Source organism: Pseudonaja textilis, chromosome 3 (genome assembly GCF_049901715.1).
Source record: "Pseudonaja textilis isolate UNSWEBS1 chromosome 3, rPseTex1.2, whole genome shotgun sequence".
NCBI lineage: Eukaryota > Metazoa > Chordata > Lepidosauria > Squamata > Elapidae > Pseudonaja > Pseudonaja textilis.
Window position 1 is genome coordinate 199,571,490 of NC_141992.1, and position 17,906 is coordinate 199,589,395.

The 17,906-nt window shown below is 50.4% G+C and overlaps 1 protein-coding gene across 1 annotated transcript in view; it reads right to left on the reverse strand.

Moving 5' to 3' along the window:
* The window catches only part of TONSL (tonsoku like, DNA repair protein), a 59,896-nt gene that overhangs the window by 12,607 nt on the left and 29,383 nt on the right, over nt 1-17,906 (reverse strand). The window contains 5 exon segments of the mRNA XM_087931889.1: nt 958-1,028; nt 3,710-4,061; nt 4,063-4,372; nt 6,330-6,453; nt 9,126-9,289. Of these exon segments, the coding sequence (XP_087788015.1) occupies nt 958-1,028; nt 3,710-4,061; nt 4,063-4,372; nt 6,330-6,453; nt 9,126-9,289 (1,021 nt within the window).

Consider the following 17,906-nt stretch of genomic DNA (forward strand, 5'->3'; position numbering starts at 1 on the left):
GCCTTCTTTCCTGTCCCCTCCTCCCGTCCCCTTTCCTTTCCTTTCCTTTCCTTCTTTCCTTCCCACTTAGCAATAGGAATAGCACTTAGACTTCTATATTGCTTACCAGGGCTTTCACAGCCCTCTCTAAGGGGGTTTACAGAGTCAGCCTCTGCCCCCAACCATCTGGGTCCTCAGTTTACCCGCCTTGGAAGGACGGACGGCTGAGTCAACCTGGGGTCTGGTGATTATTCGAACTACCGAACTATCCTGTCCTATCCCTTATTCTATTCTATTTCTTATTCTAATTCCTATATTCTATTCTACTCTATTCTATTCTATTTCTATTCTATTCTCTCCTGTTCTTATTCCTATATTCTATTCCATTCCATTCTAATTCTAATTCTTATTCCTATCCCTATATTCTATTCTATTTCTATTCTATTCTCTACTTCTATTTCTATTCCTATTCTATTCTATTCTATTCTCTCCTGTTCTTATTCCTATATTCTATTCCATTCCAATTCTAATTCTTATTCCCATCCCTACAGTCTATTTCTATTCTATTCTGTTCTGTTCTGTTTCTGTTGTTTCTATTCTATTTCTATTCTATTCTATTTCTATTCTCTCCTGTTCTTATTCCTATATTCTATTCCATTCCATTCTAATTCTTATTCCTATCCCTATATTCTTATCCCTATCCCTATCCCTATCCCTATTTCTATTTCTATTCTATTCTATTCTTATTTTTATTCTTATTCTTATCCTTATTCCTGTATTTGACTCGACTTGATTCGACTCTTTTGTCTTTTCTTCTATTCTATATGACTTTAAACAATTAAATTGAATTGTCCCATGGCAAGTTGGCCATAGCAAGTTGTCCCATTCCGGCTGGTGGGAGGCCAGTGGGAAGACTGGCTGGGACTGCCGTGACCCAGCCTGAGTCGGCTGGCCAGATGTTCCCTGCTCCCCCCTTACCTTTGTGGCACTGGAATCAGGAAGACGCTGTCCTGAACTCGCACTCGCACCCGGACAGGCGGCGATGACAACTGCATAGGGAGGGGAGAGCAGAGGTTGAGGAAGTTTTTTCCCCGTCGCCCCCAGTATATGTTTAATTTTAATTCCTAAACATTTTGAAGGCTGTGTATTGTCAGGGCATATCATTTACGAAAAAGTACAAAGCAAACAATCAGAGATATTAATTTTTATACGAATAACACTAATAGTAATGATGTAACAGAATTATTTTAACTAGATTTCTCTCATTTCTAATTCCGTTAATTGTATCTGACATGTTTATAATTATAAACCCTCTTTATATCTAATTCTTACATAAACAATAATCTTTCTTCGCCTCATTTCTACCTCTTATCTCTAGGTCTCCAACCTTGGCAACTTTAAGTCTTGTGGACTTCAACTCCCAGAATTCTCATTCTCATAATGGAAGTCTGAGTCAACCTTGAGCTAGTGAGAATCGAACTGCCGGCAGTGGGCAGAGTCAGCCTGCAATACTGCATTCTAACTACTGTTCCACTTTCCTTCCTTCGTTCCTTCCTTCCTTCCTTCCTTCCCTCCCTCCTTCCTACCTACCTACCTTACTTAGCAATAGCGCTTAGACTTATATACCGCTTTCTCAGTGCTTTTACAGCCCTCTCTAAGCAGTTTACAAAGTCAGTCTCTTGCCCCCCACAACAATTTTGGGTCCTAATTTTACCAACCTCAGAAGGATAGAAGGCTAAATCAACCTTTAGAAGCAAGCAAGGAAGAGAGGGAGGGAGGGAGGGAGGGAGAAAAGGGGGGAGGGAAGGAAGCAAGCTCCACTTCGGAAGGATAGAAAACTGAGTTAACCTTGAGCCACTGAGAATCAAACTGCTGGCAGTGGGCAGAGTCAGCCTGCAATACTGTATTCTAGCCACTGCACCATCATGGCCCTTCCTTCCTTCCTTCCTTCCTTCCTTCCTTCCTTCCTTCCTTCCTTCCTTCCTCCCTCCCTTCCTCCCTCCCTCCCTCCCTCTCCTTCCTTCCTTCCTTCCTTCCTTCCTTCCTTCCTTCCTTCCTTCCTTCCTTCCACCCCTTCCTTCCTTCCTCCCTCCCTTCCTTCCTTCCTTCCTTCTTCCTTCCTTCCTTCCTTCCTGTTCCCTTCCTTCCTTCCTTCCAATTCCCTTCCTTCCTTCCTTCCTTCCTTCCTTCCTTCCTTCCTTCCTTCCTTCCTTCCTTCCTTCCTTCCTTCCTTCCTTCCTTCCTTCCTTCCTTCCTTCCTTCCTTCCTTCCTTCCTTCCTACTTAGCAACAGCACTTAAGACTTATATATCGCTTTACAGTGCTTCCCAGCCCCCTCTGAGCAGTTTACAGAGTCAGCCTCTGGACCCCAACAATCTGAGTTCTCATTTTACCCACCCTGAAAAGATGAAAGTCAATCGTGAGCCGGTTAGGATCGAACTGTTGGCAGCCGGCAGAGTCTGCCTGCAGTACCGCATTCTAACCACTGCACAACTTTAAATGATTTTTTTTAACTCAGGGGTCCGTCTCCAACCTTGGCTACTTTTAAGACTGGTGGACAATTCTGAACTCTCAGAATTGAATTGAATTCTGGGAGTTGAAGTCCACCAGTCTTAAAGTGACCAAGGTTGGAGACCCCTGCTCTACCCACTCCTAAAAATCTTTTCTAGGTCAGGTAATATTCCGGGGTTTCTTTCTTCTTTATTTTTAATACCAATCTATCCATCTCTGCACAGTCTAGTTCTCTTCCTAATTCCCTCCTCATCCAATGGGAGCGTTCTCCTTTCCCCAATATTGTGCAAATACAATCTGAGGAAGCTGACCAGGTCAGGATGGGGACTGTGTGTGTGTGTGTGTGTGTGTGTGCTCAGCAGTGATGGTGTTGTACCAGCTTGGCCCGATTCGGCTGAACTGGTAGTTCCGACAATCATCCGTGAGCGAACCAGTTCGCTCCAACGATCAGCCGCTGGGCCCTCCCAACCGCCCCGGTTCTATTCTGACTTTTATGACTTGCTTTTCAACCTCAGCTGCTCTGCGCGGCACAGCTGTATTGCCACACAACAGTTGTTGAAGACACAGGGAGAGTGCAGGATTGCAGGAGTAAACACACCCAACCAGCCATGCCCAACAGAACCGGGGGTTTAAAAAAAAATGTATGAAAGCCGCCCCTTGTCAACTCATAAAATATTTCTACGATCCTTTTAGAGTTGCCAACAGAAAGGGAGTGGAGAGGAAAGGGTTTTGAAAGAGCAGTGCGGCAGCTTGGAAATTGAAAGTGCATTCCATCAATAGTTTTCAAAGATAGTTAACTAGGTGACGGAAATTTCTGCTGCATCTGGAAAGCATGATGGACGACTCTGGGCTATGGGTGTGTCCCATTGGAGAATATAAATTAGGATACACCCAGGGGGGATGGGGGTAAAACCAGGGTCAAGGGTGACAATGAGTTAGGTGCCTCAGAGTCGGCTGCACCCAGGCAGTGCTGGCACGTTCACTCTCAATAAATCCTTTGGAAGTTTTAGAAGTTTGGCTCAAGACTCAAGATTTAAAGGGGGACAGGACGGGGAACTGCTGGAATCCTGAGAGACACAGGGAGACTGCAGGATTGCAGGAGGTGGTTAGTAGCAAACCCTCTGAGGGCGTGCAAAGTGCACCCCCACCAAGCCACGCCCACAGAACCCGGGGTAAAAACACCCCGAAACCCACCCCTGGTGCTCAGCCCCAAATCTCACCTGCACGGCACCCGAGGGTGGGCTGTCTCCCCGCCAAGTGGGGCTGCCGCCGGCTCCTTCCAGAAGGCTGCTGGGCTCCCCGGCGGGCTCCGCTCTGGGTGGTGGGCCGGCCCCTCGGCTCCTCCCCAGCAAGGCCCGGTCTAGAGTGAGGCGAGTCTGGCGGGCTGGTCTCCTCCTCTTCTTGGTAGTCTCAGGGGGCTGGCAAGGAGGCCCCCCTTCGCTGTCCTCTGACCCGGACCCCCAAACTCCGGCTGGGCTCCGGCGGGACCTTTTGCGAGACCCCATGCCCGGCGCCAGGTCGTCTTCCAGCCAGTCGTCTCCCACGTACTCCTCGGCTGGGATCAGAGCCGGTCGGGGGTCCCTTGTGCCGCTGGGGGCTGGGAGGGAGGCGGAGGGGGGCACTGCCCAGCCCAAGCATAGCGGCCTGGTAGTCTGCAGGGGGGGCTGGCCTTGCCTCCCCCACCAGGGTCTGGCCCAATAGCCGCTGTTTCTTCTTGACCGGCCTCAGAGGGGCCATGTAGTCCTCGTCCGCCTCTGGTTGGTGCTGCCGGGCGCCTGGGGACTTCGGAGAGGGGCTCAGAGAACAGGGTGCTTGGGGCTCGGAGAGCTCTGCGTCGAAGAGCTGGCTGGGGGTCTCTCCTCGGGGAGGCGGGGGCCGGGAACCTGCAAGGGAGTTGGGGTCAAGACAAAGGGGCCCACACAGCCCGAGGGTCTCCGAGAAGCTCCAGGACAGGGAAGAGGGGGTCAACTGCCTCTTTCCACAGCGGCTGCTCTTTTGGGGTGCGGGGGGAGCTGCCTATCATTTAGGGCAGTGGTCACCAACCAGTGGGCTGGGGACCATTGGTGGTCCGCGAGAACATTTGGGTGGTCTGCAGAGAAATGTCCCCCGCCCCCAAAGCAAATAATCCAGGCTGCGTGGGAACACAAGGCTGCTCTGCCCACATGGCCCGTGGGAACACAAGGCTTGCGTCGCTTGCATTGCGCACAACACGAGGGAGTGAGGGGGGGGGGAAGGGCGGAGGGGGGACTTGCCCCACTCACCCCACGTGCCTGGCCTGGCTGCTTCTTTCTTCTTCTGCTTTTGGCTGCACGCAAGGAAAGCAGCCAAAGTCTTTCTTTCTCTCCCCCAAACTCTGCCAGAAATGAGTCTTGGGGACCCTGCAAGGCCTCCTGCTCCGAGAGGCTGCGCCGGTGCGACAAGTCCTACAAAGACTCATTTCTGGCAGAGTTTGGGGGAGAGAAAGAAAGAAAGACTTTTGCGGCTTCTGCTGCTTTCCTTGCATGAAGCCAAAAGTCTCTCCCTCTCTCTCTGTCTTTCCCACTGAGAACGGAGCTGGAGACAGTATCCTGCGATCCCAAGTAAAGAACGATCGATCGGTAGGAAAACGGGGTGGGGGAATTTCCTGCAGATTTTTTTGGGGGGATTTTCCCAGGGTCTGTGGGATTTAAAAGGATGAGTTTGGGGGTCCCTGAGGTCCAAGAGATTGGCGACCCCCGATTTAGGGGGCAGCCAGGGCCTGAGGGATAGCAGCCAGGCGCTCTTGGTGACCCAGCCGTCCTCCTCTGATGTTCTGACCTCGGCTTTCTCAACCCCAACAGAACGAAGCGGAGTCCTCGTGCAGATAAACCCCTTTTATTTGATTTACATTATTATTTCCTTTCTTTGTCAGAGTACAACACGTGTACAATGGGATTGGCTGAGCCTCCCTTCGTGCACGGCCCTCCAACACAACTCAGAGTAGGGACAGAAGTCCCTAACCCAGCCCCAATCTTTTGACACTAAGGTGACCTTGTTGCACAACGCGCCAACATCTCTCTATCTCCAATGAGCTTCCTCTCCAGCAAAGTCCCGGCCAACCATCTTTCAAGAAAGCTCCCAATTACAGACCTTTATCAGGCTTGGAGAACTGCCAGGCCGATCTCTTTCAAACGCCACAATACATGGCAAGCATGCAGGGATGAACTAATTGCCTCCTGCAAAACCCTGCTCCCCATTTGGTCCTCTTTTATTCCCTCTGGGAGGGGCCATTCACCGTCCACCTGTGGCTTTACTCCCGAGTTGGCCCGTGTTCCTCAGCTATTCCCTTCTTCTGGCAGCTCTGTGCATGACCACCCTGGGAACAGGCTCCAGCTGTTCTTCTTCCCCACTGATCTCCGGCTTTGAAGGCAGCTGATAACCGTCCGATGGCCCTGCCTCTGACGCAGAGTCCTCGTCAGAGCCTTCCCCAAATTCCAGGATTGACCCATGCTCCTCCCCACTGTCTGAGTCTGCTGGTAGCTCTGCCGGTGGGCCACAACATCTGTTTTGCTAAAACGGGGGTCCCTAAACTTTGGCAACTTTTAAGACAGATGGACTTCAACTCCCAGAATTCCCCATGGCTGGCTGGGGAATTCTGGGACTTGAACGTCCGCAAGTGTCCAAGGTTAGGGAGAGCCCGGGTGTAAAAGGAAGCAGGCAAACAGGCTGAGATGCCAGCTCTCTACGAGTTCTCACTGCAAGGATGGTCTTCTCCTTGGATCGTGTCCCACCCCGCCCCCACCCCCCCCAAGCATGGCTGGCTCCTGGCCTGCAGCAACCCCCTGCCCCTCCCTCCCACCACCCTCCTGGGCGGAGCCTCACCCTGTTCCGCCATGGTCTTCCGTAGCAAGCTCTCCATGGCTCTGCACTGCTGGTGGGTCTCCAGGTCAAGATCCTTCCCGTAGAGCTGCACCCAAGCTTGGAGGGTCCCCAGGGGGCTCAGGCCCTGAAGGAGCAGAAAACACACGGGGGGGGGGCTTCAGCAAGGGAAATTACTTCTCCACCAGGCTGCAGAGAGAACAGGGCTTCGGAGGAGGGGACTGACCGGCCCAAAGGAGGAGACCCCCCCCCCCACCAAGATGGCTGTGTATCCATTGGCTGGGGGGGTGGGGAGAAGGAAAGGGTCCCAACCCATCACTTTGAAAGGGACTTTAGAGTTGAGAGGACTTCAAGGAACGTCCAAGAGAGCAAGTTTGGTTGCGTGGGGAAGGCGCCAGGCTTGAAAGCAGGAAGTGGTGAGTTCTAGACCTGTGTTCGGCATGAAAGCTGGGTGACTTTCGGCCAATCACCAGGAATCAGTGAGTTTTAGTTTTGCCTTAGATATGAAAGCAGCTGGGAGACTTTGGGCCAATTACCAGGAGATAGTGAGTTCTAGTCCCGCTTTAGGCGTGAAAGACAGCTGGGTGACTTAGAACCAATCAACAGGAGACAAGGAGTTCTAGTCCCGCCTTAGCCATGAAAGTAGGTGGGTGACTTTGGACCAATCCCCAGGAGGCAAGGAGTTCTAGTCCCGCCTTAGCCATGAAAGTAGGTGGGTGACTTTTGACCAATCACCAGGAGACAAAGAGTTCTAGTCCCACCTTAGCCATGAAAGACAGCTGGGTGACTTTTGACCAATCACCAGGAGACAAGGATTTCTAGTCCCGCCTTAGGCATGAAAGACAGCTGGGTGACTTTTGACCAATCACCAGGAGACAAGGAGTTCTAGTCCCACCTTAGCCATGAAAGTAGGTGGGTGACTTTTGACCAATCCCCAGGAGACAAGGAGTTCTAGTCCCGCCTTAGCCATGAAAGACAGCTGGGTGACTTTTGACCAATCACCAGGAGACAAGGAGTTCTAGTCCCACCTTAGCCATGAAAGTAGGTGGGTGACTTTGGACCAATCACCAGGAGGCAAGGAGTTCTAGTCCTGCCTTAGCCATGAAAGTAGGTGGGTGACTTTTGACCAATCCCCAGGAGACAAGGATTTCTAGTCCCGCCTTAGGCATGAAAGACAGCTGGGTGACTTTTGACCAATCACCAGGAGACAAGGAGTTCTAGTCCCACCTTAGCCATGAAAGTAGGTGGGTGACTTTTGACCAATCACCAGGAGGCAAGGAGTTCTAGTCCCACCTTAGCCATGAAAGTAGGTGGGTGACTTTGGACCAATCCCCAGGAGGCAAGGAGTTCTAGTCCCACCTTAGCCATGAAAGTAGGTGGGTGACTTTGGACCAATCACCAGGAGGCAAGGAGTTCTAGTCCCGCCTTAGCCATGAAAGTAGGTGGGTGACTTTGGACCAATCCCAGGAGGCAAGGAATTCTAGTCCCGCCTTAGCCATGAAAGTAGGTGGGTGACTTTGGACCAATCCCAGGAGACAAGGAGTTCTAGTCCCGCCTTAGCCATGAAAGTAGGTGGGTGACTTTGGACCAATCCCCAGGAGGCAAGGAGTTCTAGTCCCGCCTTAGCCATGAAAGTAGGTGGGTGACTTTTGACCAATCACCAGGAGACAAAGAGTTCTAGTCCCACCTTAGCCATGAAAGACAGCTGGGTGACTTTTGACCAATCACCAGGAGACAAGGATTTCTAGTCCCGCCTTAGGCATGAAAGACAGCTGGGTGACTTTTGACCAATCACCAGGAGACAAGGAGTTCTAGTCCCACCTTAGCCATGAAAGTAGGTGGGTGACTTTTGACCAATCCCCAGGAGACAAGGATTTCTAGTCCCGCCTTAGGCATGAAAGACAGCTGGGTGACTTTTGACCAATCACCAGGAGACAAGGATTTCTAGTCCCGCCTTAGGCATGAAAGACAGCTGGGTGACTTTTGACCAATCACCAGGAGACAAGGAGTTCTAGTCCCACCTTAGCCATGAAAGTAGGTGGGTGACTTTTGACCAATCCCCAGGAGACAAGGATTTCTAGTCCCGCCTTAGGCATGAAAGACAGCTGGGTGACTTTTGACCAATCACCAGGAGACAAGGAGTTCTAGTCCCACCTTAGCCATGAAAGTAGGTGGGTGACTTTGGGGCAATTATTCTTTCTCAGCCCTCCCCGCCTACCTCACAGGGTTGTTGTGGTTGTGGAGAAAATAGGAAGGAAGAGTTGCTTTATAAAAATAATCAATGCAGGATAAAAATTAGATTACTTTTAGTGACTTTTTTGGGTTTTTTTACTGTGACCGCTCTGGCCAACACTAAATGAGGTTGTCTGCTCTCCAGAGAGTGTACATCTACATGCACACATCAAAATAAATTACATTGAAATCATATAATAAATTAAAATAAAATAAATACAATAAAACAAGTAAACCAGCAAAGGGGCAGAGAGAGATTAGCAAGGCCGAGGACGGCCGTATGACGAAGAAGAACCTCCAGGCGCTGGTGGCCTAGACCAGGGATCTCCAAGCTTGGCCCCTTTAAGGCTTGTGGACTTCAACTCCCAGAGTTCTTCAGCCCCTCCAATCTTGGCCACTTTAAGAGCTTTGCTGGCTGAGGAACTCTGGGTATTGAAGTCCCCACCTTCTCCAGACCCCTGGCTGGTCATCGCTCTCAAACAAAGCCGCGCCACTCCTGACACACTCATGCTTGCCCACCCGTGCCCTCCCCCCCCCAGCAACCCCTCCCCCCCGGGGCCTCCTCACCTTGGCATTGCGCAGCAGCACCGAGGCGCCTCTCTGGATGAGGAGCTCGGCCACCTCGAAGTGGCCGCAGTTGAGGGCGTCGTGCAAGGGGGTGATGCCCTCGCAGCCCGGGCCCCCGGGGTCATCGATGCTGGCGCCGTGGTCCAACAGCAAGCGGACGGTCTCTGGAGGAGGCAAGGAAGTTCGCGTCCCAACACTGTCCTCCGTACGGAATAACATCGTCGGAGGGCACCTCAGAGGTCTTCTAGTCCAGCCAGGAAATCTTATATACCATTTCATACCGGTGGCTGCCCACTCACCCACCATTTCTGGAGGCCAGCTGTTCCACTGGTTAATTGTCCTCCACTCTTAGGGAGTTTCCCTTAATTTTCAGTGGCTTCTCTCCTTGACTGGGTTTCCATCAAAATGGCAATATTAAAGAATTGGAAGAGGGACCTTGGAGGTCTTCTAGTCCAACCCCTGCTCAAGCAGGAAACCCCTACACCGTTTCAGACCAACGGCTGTCCAACCTCTTCTTAATAACCTGCAGCGTTGGGGCACCCAAAATGCTGGTGGCCAGCTGTTCCGCTGGTTAATTGTCCTCACCATTGGGAAATTCCTCCTTAATTCCAGGTTGCTTCTCTTCTTGGTTAGTTTCCATCAAAAGGACAGAATAAAAGAATTGGAAGGGTCCTTGGAGGTCCTCTAGTCCAACCTCTATACCAGTGGTGGTTAACCTTTTGGGGCTCCTATGCCAAAAATTGTGCACGCGCTTGCACGCTCATGTGCCAGCACCCTGAAGGCAATGCGCGCCCCCCCACACCCCCTACGCATGCGCTTGCAACCCCCCACCCCATTACCTGCACTGTGCCTCACAGCTGATTTTCAGCTGGTTTGAGGCCTTTTTCGGCCCCCCAAAGGAAGGCTTCTGCAGGCCGAAAACTAGGCCTGTTTCGCCACTTCCCATTTTTCCGAAAATACCGGAAGTGATGAAATGAGGCTAGTTTTCGGCCTGCAAAGCCTGCAGAAGCCTTCCTCAAGCCTCTGGAAAGCCGAAAAACCCGCCGAAAATCAGCTGTGAGGCACACGCATGCGCAGTGAGGTAAGTCTGCCTGCAGCTGGCGTGCCGGCACCAATGGCTCTGTGTGCCACCTCAGGGCCCTATACCAAGGCTCTTCAAACTTGGCAAGTGTTTAAGACTTGTGGACTTCAACTCCCAGAATTCCTGAGCTAACATGACCGGAGGAGGAGGAATTCTGGGAGTTGAAGTCCACAAGTCTTCAAGCTGTCAAGTTTGAAGACCCCTGCGCTAGACCATTTCAGACAAACGGTCGTCCAGTCTTAAAAACCTTCAGTGTTGGAGCAGCGACAACTTCTGGTGGCAAGGTGTTCCACTGGTTAATTGTCCTCCCTGTCAGGAAATTCCTCCTTAATTCCATATTGCTTCTCTCCTTGATGAGTTTCCATCGGTTGCTTCTTGTCCAGAACCCACTCCCCGGTTTTCAGTCTCCGCTTACCCAGGTGCCCATGGTTGCAGGCCTCGTGAAGAGGGGTCCATCCGCAATAATCCCGGGGATTTACTGGATGCTCCTGGCACAGAAAGAGGAAAGGAAGTCTGAAGGTTTGGGCAAAAAAAAAAGGACCTTTTTAAAAAATTCAATCCGAGTTTGCACTATCGCTCTGTTGGAAACTCTTCTCGTAGGTTTTAATTTCATTTCTCCTTCCAAGCGGGGAGGCCCAGTTCTGACTAACTTGGAAGCAGGAAGGGAAAAGGTTTGCTCTGCAGGAATTTCACAGCCTCCTTTCTGAATATTAATTCTAAATCAGAGATGTCCTTAACGATCTGTGGACTTCCAATTCCCAGATTCCCCAGCCAGCTAAGCTGGCTGGGGAATTCTGGGAGTTGGAAGTCCACCTCTTAAAAGTTGCAAGGTGGGGTGTATTGTATAATTGGTTAAACAATAAGTACAGAGATTAGTGTTTAATAATGAAAAAAAGATTAACAAAATAGAAATCAATACAGTAATAATGAAATATGATAAGAACAAATGATGTAAGGCAATATCACTATTGGATTGTATGTGAATATAATTAAAAATGCACACAGTGATAAATGTAATAGCGTATTATGGCATAAATAAGAAAATGATAGTTATAATCATGATGTACAACATTATGTAGTCAAAAGAGATTATACAAATGATAAAATAAACAAATGATGACAGTTACAATCAGGATGTAACTGTGATGTCAACAAAATCTGATATTAGACAATAAAGTCCAGAAATTTCAAAGAGTTTCACTCCTCACTCAGAAACCTTATGCCAAAAAAAGGACCTGATAGACTCAGAATACTTGCTTCAACCATAACAACACAAGAGCACACAACAGATACAAACTGTTAACCGCACCAAACTTGATTGCAGGAAATACTGTGAACAGATCAATGTCTGAATAACCCGATGTAGTTTCTTCCCCAAACCCCAAAACTTTAACCTTAGAACTATTGACCTCACCCCTTTCCTAAGAGGCCTTAAGTTGCACCAATGTGCCTACCGTCCCTGTCCTACTTTTATTTTTCTTTTTATTTTTCTTATATGTACCCATTTCATGTATTCATAATTATGTATACACTTATACTTATTATCTTGTAAACAATTGACTGAAAAAATGCATGTTTTTTTTGTTAGAATGCTCGGCAACGCCAAGAAGACTGAAATGCATTTTGTTAGAACACTGCCTGGGGAATTCTGGGAGTTGAAGTCCACAGGTCTTAAAAGTGGCTAAGGTTGGACAACTCTGCGCTACAGGTTGGTCATTTGAAGAATTGTTTTGGTCAACTGTGAAGTGTGAGCTTAGGGAAAACGGGCTGTTCCTTCACGCTGGCACCTGTCCTCCCACCAACTCTCATGCTTCTCCAGTCTAGGCGAAGGCAAAAGATTTTGACTTGAACTGGACACGAAGCTGGGGTGCCCCAGAAGGGAAACAGGCCCTCCCACCTGCCATCAAGCATGGGGCTCCCCTCCCCACATTCCTCGGCCCTCTTTCCTGCAAGCCCAAAACCGGACCTGGGTATTTTATGGACCCTCGGGACACATCAGGTGCCTTTGCCTGCCCTGGCCCAGCCTGCCTGAGGTCCACTGGGACTTAGAAAATAAAATAGGTATAATAGAGGTAAAATAGATTAGATTAGATTAGGATTAGATTAGATTAGATTAGATAGAGATACTGTAGATAGGTAGGTAGGTAGATAAATGATACTGAGATAAGATAGACAGACAGATATAGATATACTGTAGATGGGTAGGTAGGTAGATAAATGATAGATACAGAGATAGATAAGATAGAGATAGATAGATAGATAGATAGATAGATAGATAGATAGACAGATAGATAGATAGATAGGTAGATATAGATAGGTAAAATGACAGATACAGAGATAAGATAGATATAGATAGGTAGATAAATGACAGATACAGAGATAAGATAGATATAGATAGGTAGATAAATGACAGATACAGAGATAAGATAGATATAGATAAATGATAAACAGACAGAGATAGGTGATAGATAAAGATATAGAAATTAGATAATAAGTAGGTAGTAGTTTGATAGACAGATGATAGATGATATAGAGATAAGATAAATTAGATATATAGATGATAGAAATAAGATAGATAATAGTAGGTAGATATAGATAAAATAGATATAGAGATAGAGATAAGAGATAGATAAGATAGATTGATACTAGGTAGGTAGGTAATATAGATGGATAATAGGTAGATAAAGATATAGATATTAGATAGATAATAGGTAGGTCGATAAAATGGATAAATGATAAACGGATAGACAGAGAGGTGATAGATATAGAGATAGAGATAACGTAGATATATAATAGGTAGGTAAGTATAGGTAGGTAGGTAGATGATAGATATAGAGATAAGATATAGATTAGATATATATAGATAGATGATAGAGAGATAAAGATAGATAAGGTAGGTAGGTAGGTATAGATAATAGATAAATGATAAACAGATAGGTGATAGATGATAGACAAAGATAGATATAGAGATAAGACAGATAAATAATAGACAGATACATAAAGATAGATAGATAGATAGGTAGGTAGATAGATGGATAGATAAACAAACCTTCATTGTCTTTTTTTATACTGTGGGCACACTGGCACACATTAAAAATGAAAATGTTGCCTGCTCTCAAAAGTGCGCCCACATGCCACACATACATAAAATCTAAATAAACTGGTGGCAGAATTAAGTTCGCCTATTGGTTCGGCCGTCTACACAACCGTCCCAGTTTCTCAGGTGACCTCCCTCTGGGAAAATGAGTGGCCCATCCCCCCACCCACCACAGACTGACCTTCCAGGAAATACTGGACCTGGCGCACATTCCCTTCGATGCAGGCGCGGTGCAGCAGAGTCTCGCCTCTGTCGTTGCGCTGGTTCCACTGGGAAAAAGAGTTCCCCACTCCGCCAATGCCACGTGTTATCCCTTCCGCGGGAATAACAAGCGCCCGCCTGCCACGCCAGCCCAAAGCCCAGGGGTCAAAGGAGCAGCCCACGGTAGAAGGGATGGCCGAGTCCCTTGGGTGAGCCAAACGAGGATTCAGCCTAGAATCCTGACATGGTCACCGTCTCCCTTGGATTCCGTTCACTCCGATCTATCGCTGAGCAGCCGCTGCTAAAATTCCTGCGCAGAGGCCAGTGAGGGCGGCCTTTTGCTGCAGTGTGTGCCAAAAAGCGCAGTGCATGCCGGCACCACAATCGCAATGCGCCCTGCCCCCCGCGCGATGCAACACCCTCGCCGCTTCCCTTACCTGCACTGCACATATGCGCGGCCTCGCAGCTGATTTTCAGTCCATTTTGAGCCTGTTTTCGCTCTCCCAGAGGCTCGAGGAAGCCTCTGCAGCCTCGGGAGGTCGAAAACGTGGGCCTTCCGGAAATACGGAAGTGCTGAAATGGGCCTGTTTTTCGCCCCCGAGGCTGCAGAGGCTTCCCTCGAGCCTCCAGGAGGGCTGAAAGCGGCTTCAAACGTCGGCCGAAATCAGCTGGGAGGGTGCGCATGTGCAGTGCAGGTAAGTTAGGCTGGAGCTCGCCTGCCTGTACAAATGGCTCTGCGTGCCACCTGTGGCACGCGTGCCATAGGTTCACCATCACAGGTATAGGCGGTCAAGGGATAAGTCAGCTTAATTGGACCTTCACATGGCGGGGGGGAGATCTTTCACACCTGAAGCCCACCCCACCTAATCAAAGTTTCTGGGCTCACCTTACTGACTCTGCGCCGTCCAGGGACTGTTTTGCTGTAGCCTTCCATGTCCTCCTCTTCATCTGGAAGAGAAACAAGGGGGTCAGTGGAAGCAATCAGGCTCAACATCCTCCTGGGTGGATCCCCACCCCCAAGAAGGCTCAAGGCAGAGACCCTCTCAAGCCCCTGCAATTGCCGCTCCACACAACCTCTGGACCCGGACCCCCCAAACTCCGGCTGGGCTCCGGCGGGAACCTTTGCGAGGAGACCCCATGCCCGGCGCCAGGTCGTCCTCCAGCCAATCGTCTCCCACGTACTCGTCGGCTGGGATGAGAGCCGGTCTGGGGGTCCCTTGTGCCGCTGGGGGCTGGGAGGAGGCGGAGGGGGCACTGCCCAGCCCACATAGCGGCCTGGTAGTCTGCAGGGGGCTGGCCTTGCCTCCCCACCAGGGTCTGGCCCAATAGCCGCTGTTTCTTCTTGACCCGGCCTCAGAGGGGCCATGTAGTCCTCAATCCGCCTCTGGTTGGAGCAGTGCGGGCGCCTGGGGACTTCGGAGAGGGGCTCAGAGAACAGGGTGCTTGGGGCTCAGGAGAGCTCTGCGTCAAGAGCTGGCTGGGGGTCTCTCCTCCGCGGGAGGCGGGGGCCGGGAACCTGCAAGGGGAGTTGGGGTCAAGACAAAGGGGCCCACACAGCCCGAGGGTCTCCGAGAAGCTCCAGGACAGGGAAGAGGGGGTCAACTGCCTCTTTCACAGCTGCTGCTTTCTTTTGGGGTGCGAGGGGGAGCTGCCTATCATTTAGGGCAGTGGTCAGCAACCAGTGGGCTGGGGACCATTGGCAGGTCCGTCGAGAACATTTTGGGTGGTCTGCAGAGAAATGTCCCCCGCCCCCAAAGCAAATAATCCAGGCTGCGTGGGGGGAACACAAGGCTGCTCCGCCCACATGGCCGTGGGAACACAAGGCTTAAGTGCCCGTTTGCATTGTGAACAACATACGAGGAGTGAGGGGATGGGGGAAGGGAGGAGTGGGGAACTTGCCCCACTCGCCCCACACACTGGCCTGGCACCGGCTGCTTCTTTCTGCTTCTTTCTTCTTCTGCTTTTGGCTGCATCGCAGGAAAGCAGCCAAAGTCTTTCTTTCTATCCCCAAACTCCGCCAGAGATGAGACCCTTTGGGAGCCTGCAAGGCCTCCTGCTCCAAGAGGCTCACAAAGACTCTTTCTGGCGGAGTTTGGGGGAAAAGAAAGACTTTGCGATTTCTGCCGCTTTCTCTTGCATGAAGCCAAAGTCTCTGCCCTCTCTCTCTGTCTTTTCCCACTGAGAACCAGAACTGAGAAAATATCTGCGATCTACCAAGTAAAGAACAATCATCGAGAAGGCCCGGAGGTGGGAATTTCCTGCAGATTTTTTTTGGGGATTTTCCAGGGTCTGTGGGATTAAAAGGATGAGTTTGGGGGGTCCTGAGGTCTGAAGAAGAGATTGCGAGCCCCGATTTGAGGGGCAACCAGGGCCTGAGGGATAGCAGCCAGGCGTCTTGGTAGACGCAGCCGTCCTCCTGATGTTCTGACCCAGGCTTTCTCCCCCAACAGAGCGAAAGCTGAGTCCTCGTGCGGATAAACCCCTTTTATTTGATTTACATTATTTTTTTCTTTGTCCAGGGTACAACCACGGTACAATGGGATTGGCTGAGCCTCCCCCGTTGCACGGCCCTCCAACACAACTCCAGAGTAAGGATGAAGTCCCTAACCCCCAATCTTTGACACTAAGGTGACCTTGTTGCACAACGCACCAACATCTCTCTATCTCAATGAGTTTCCTCTCCAGCAAAGTCCTGGCCAACTGCTTTTTTCAAGAAAGCTCCCAATTACAGACCTTTATCAGGCTTGGAGAACTGCCAGGCCGATCTCTTTCAGACGCACAATACATGGCAAGCATGCAGGGATGAACTAATTGCCTCCTGCAAATCCCCTCCCCTTTTGCTCCTCTTTATTCCCTCTGGGAAGGGCCATTTAAGTCCACCTGAGCCTTTACTCCCAATTGGCCCTTGTTCCTTAATTGTTCCTTCTTCTGGCAGCTCTGTGCATGACCACCCTGGGAACAGGCTCCAGCTGTTCTTCTTCCCACTGATCTCCGGCTTTGAAGGCAGCTGATAACCGTCCGATGGCCCTGCCTCTGGGACGCAGAGTCCTCGCCAGAGCCTTCCCCCAAATTCCAGGATTGACCCATGCTCCTCCCCACTGTCTGAGGTTGCAGTAGCTCTGCCGGTGGGCTACAACATCTGTTTTGCTAAAGCGGGGGGTCCCTAAACTTGGCAACTTTTAAGACAGATGGACTTCAACTCCCAGAATTCCCCATGGCTGGCTGGGAATTCTGGGACTGGAAGCGTCCGCAGAGTGTCCAAGGTTAGGAGAGCCGGGTGTAAAAAAGGAAGCAGGCAAACAGGCTGAGATGCCAGCCTCTACGAGTTCTCCTCACTGCAAGGATGGTCTTCTCCTTGGAGCGTGTCCCACCCCCAAGCATGGCTGGCTCCTGGCCTGCAGCAACCCCCTGCCCCTCCCTCCCACCACCCTCCTGGGCGAGCCTCACCCTGTTCCGCCATGGTCTTCCGTAGCAAGCTCTCCATGGCTCTGCACTGCTGGTGGGTCTCTCAGGTCAAGATCCTTCAGCCGAGAGCTGCACCCAAGCTTGGAGGGTCCCCAGGGGGCTCAGGCCCTGAAGGAGCAGAAAACACACGGGGGGCCTTCAGCAAGGAAATTACTTCTCCACCAGGCTGCAGAGAGAACAGGGCTTCGGAGGAGGGACTGGACCGCCCAGGAGGAGACCCCCCCACCAAGATGGCTGTGTATCCATTGGCTGGGGGGGTGGGAGAAGGAAAGGGTCCCAACCCATCACTTTGAAAGGGACTTTAGAGTTGAGAGGACTTCAAGGAATGTCCAAGAGAGCAAGTTTGGTTGCGTGGGGAGAGGCGCCAGGCTTGAAAAGAAGTGGTGAGTTCTAGACCTGTGTTCGGCATGAAAGCTGGGTGACTTTTTGGCCAATCACCAGGAATCAGTGAGTTTTAGTTTTGCCTTAGATATGAAAGCAGCTGGGAGACTTTGGGCCAATTACTAGGAGATAGTGAGTTCTAGTCCCGCTTTAGGCGTGAAAGACAGCTGGGTGACTTAGAACCAATCAACAGGAGACAAGGAGTTCTAGTCCCATGCCTTAGCCATGAAAGTAGGTGGGTGACTTTGGACCAATCCCCAGGAGGCAAAGGGAGTTCTAGTCCCGCCTTAGCCATGAAAGTAGGTGGGTGACTTTTGACCAATCACCAGGAGACAAGGAGTTCTAGTCCCACCTTAGCCATGAAAGCAGGCAGCTGGGTGACTTTTGACCAATCCCCAGGAGACAAGGATTTCTAGTCCCGCCTTAGGCATGAAAGACAGCTGGGTGACTTTGACCAATCACCAGGAGACAAGGAGTTCCTAGTCCCACCTTAGCCATGAAAGTAGGTGGGTGACTTTGGACCAATGCCAGGAGAGCAAGGAGTTCTAGTCCGCCT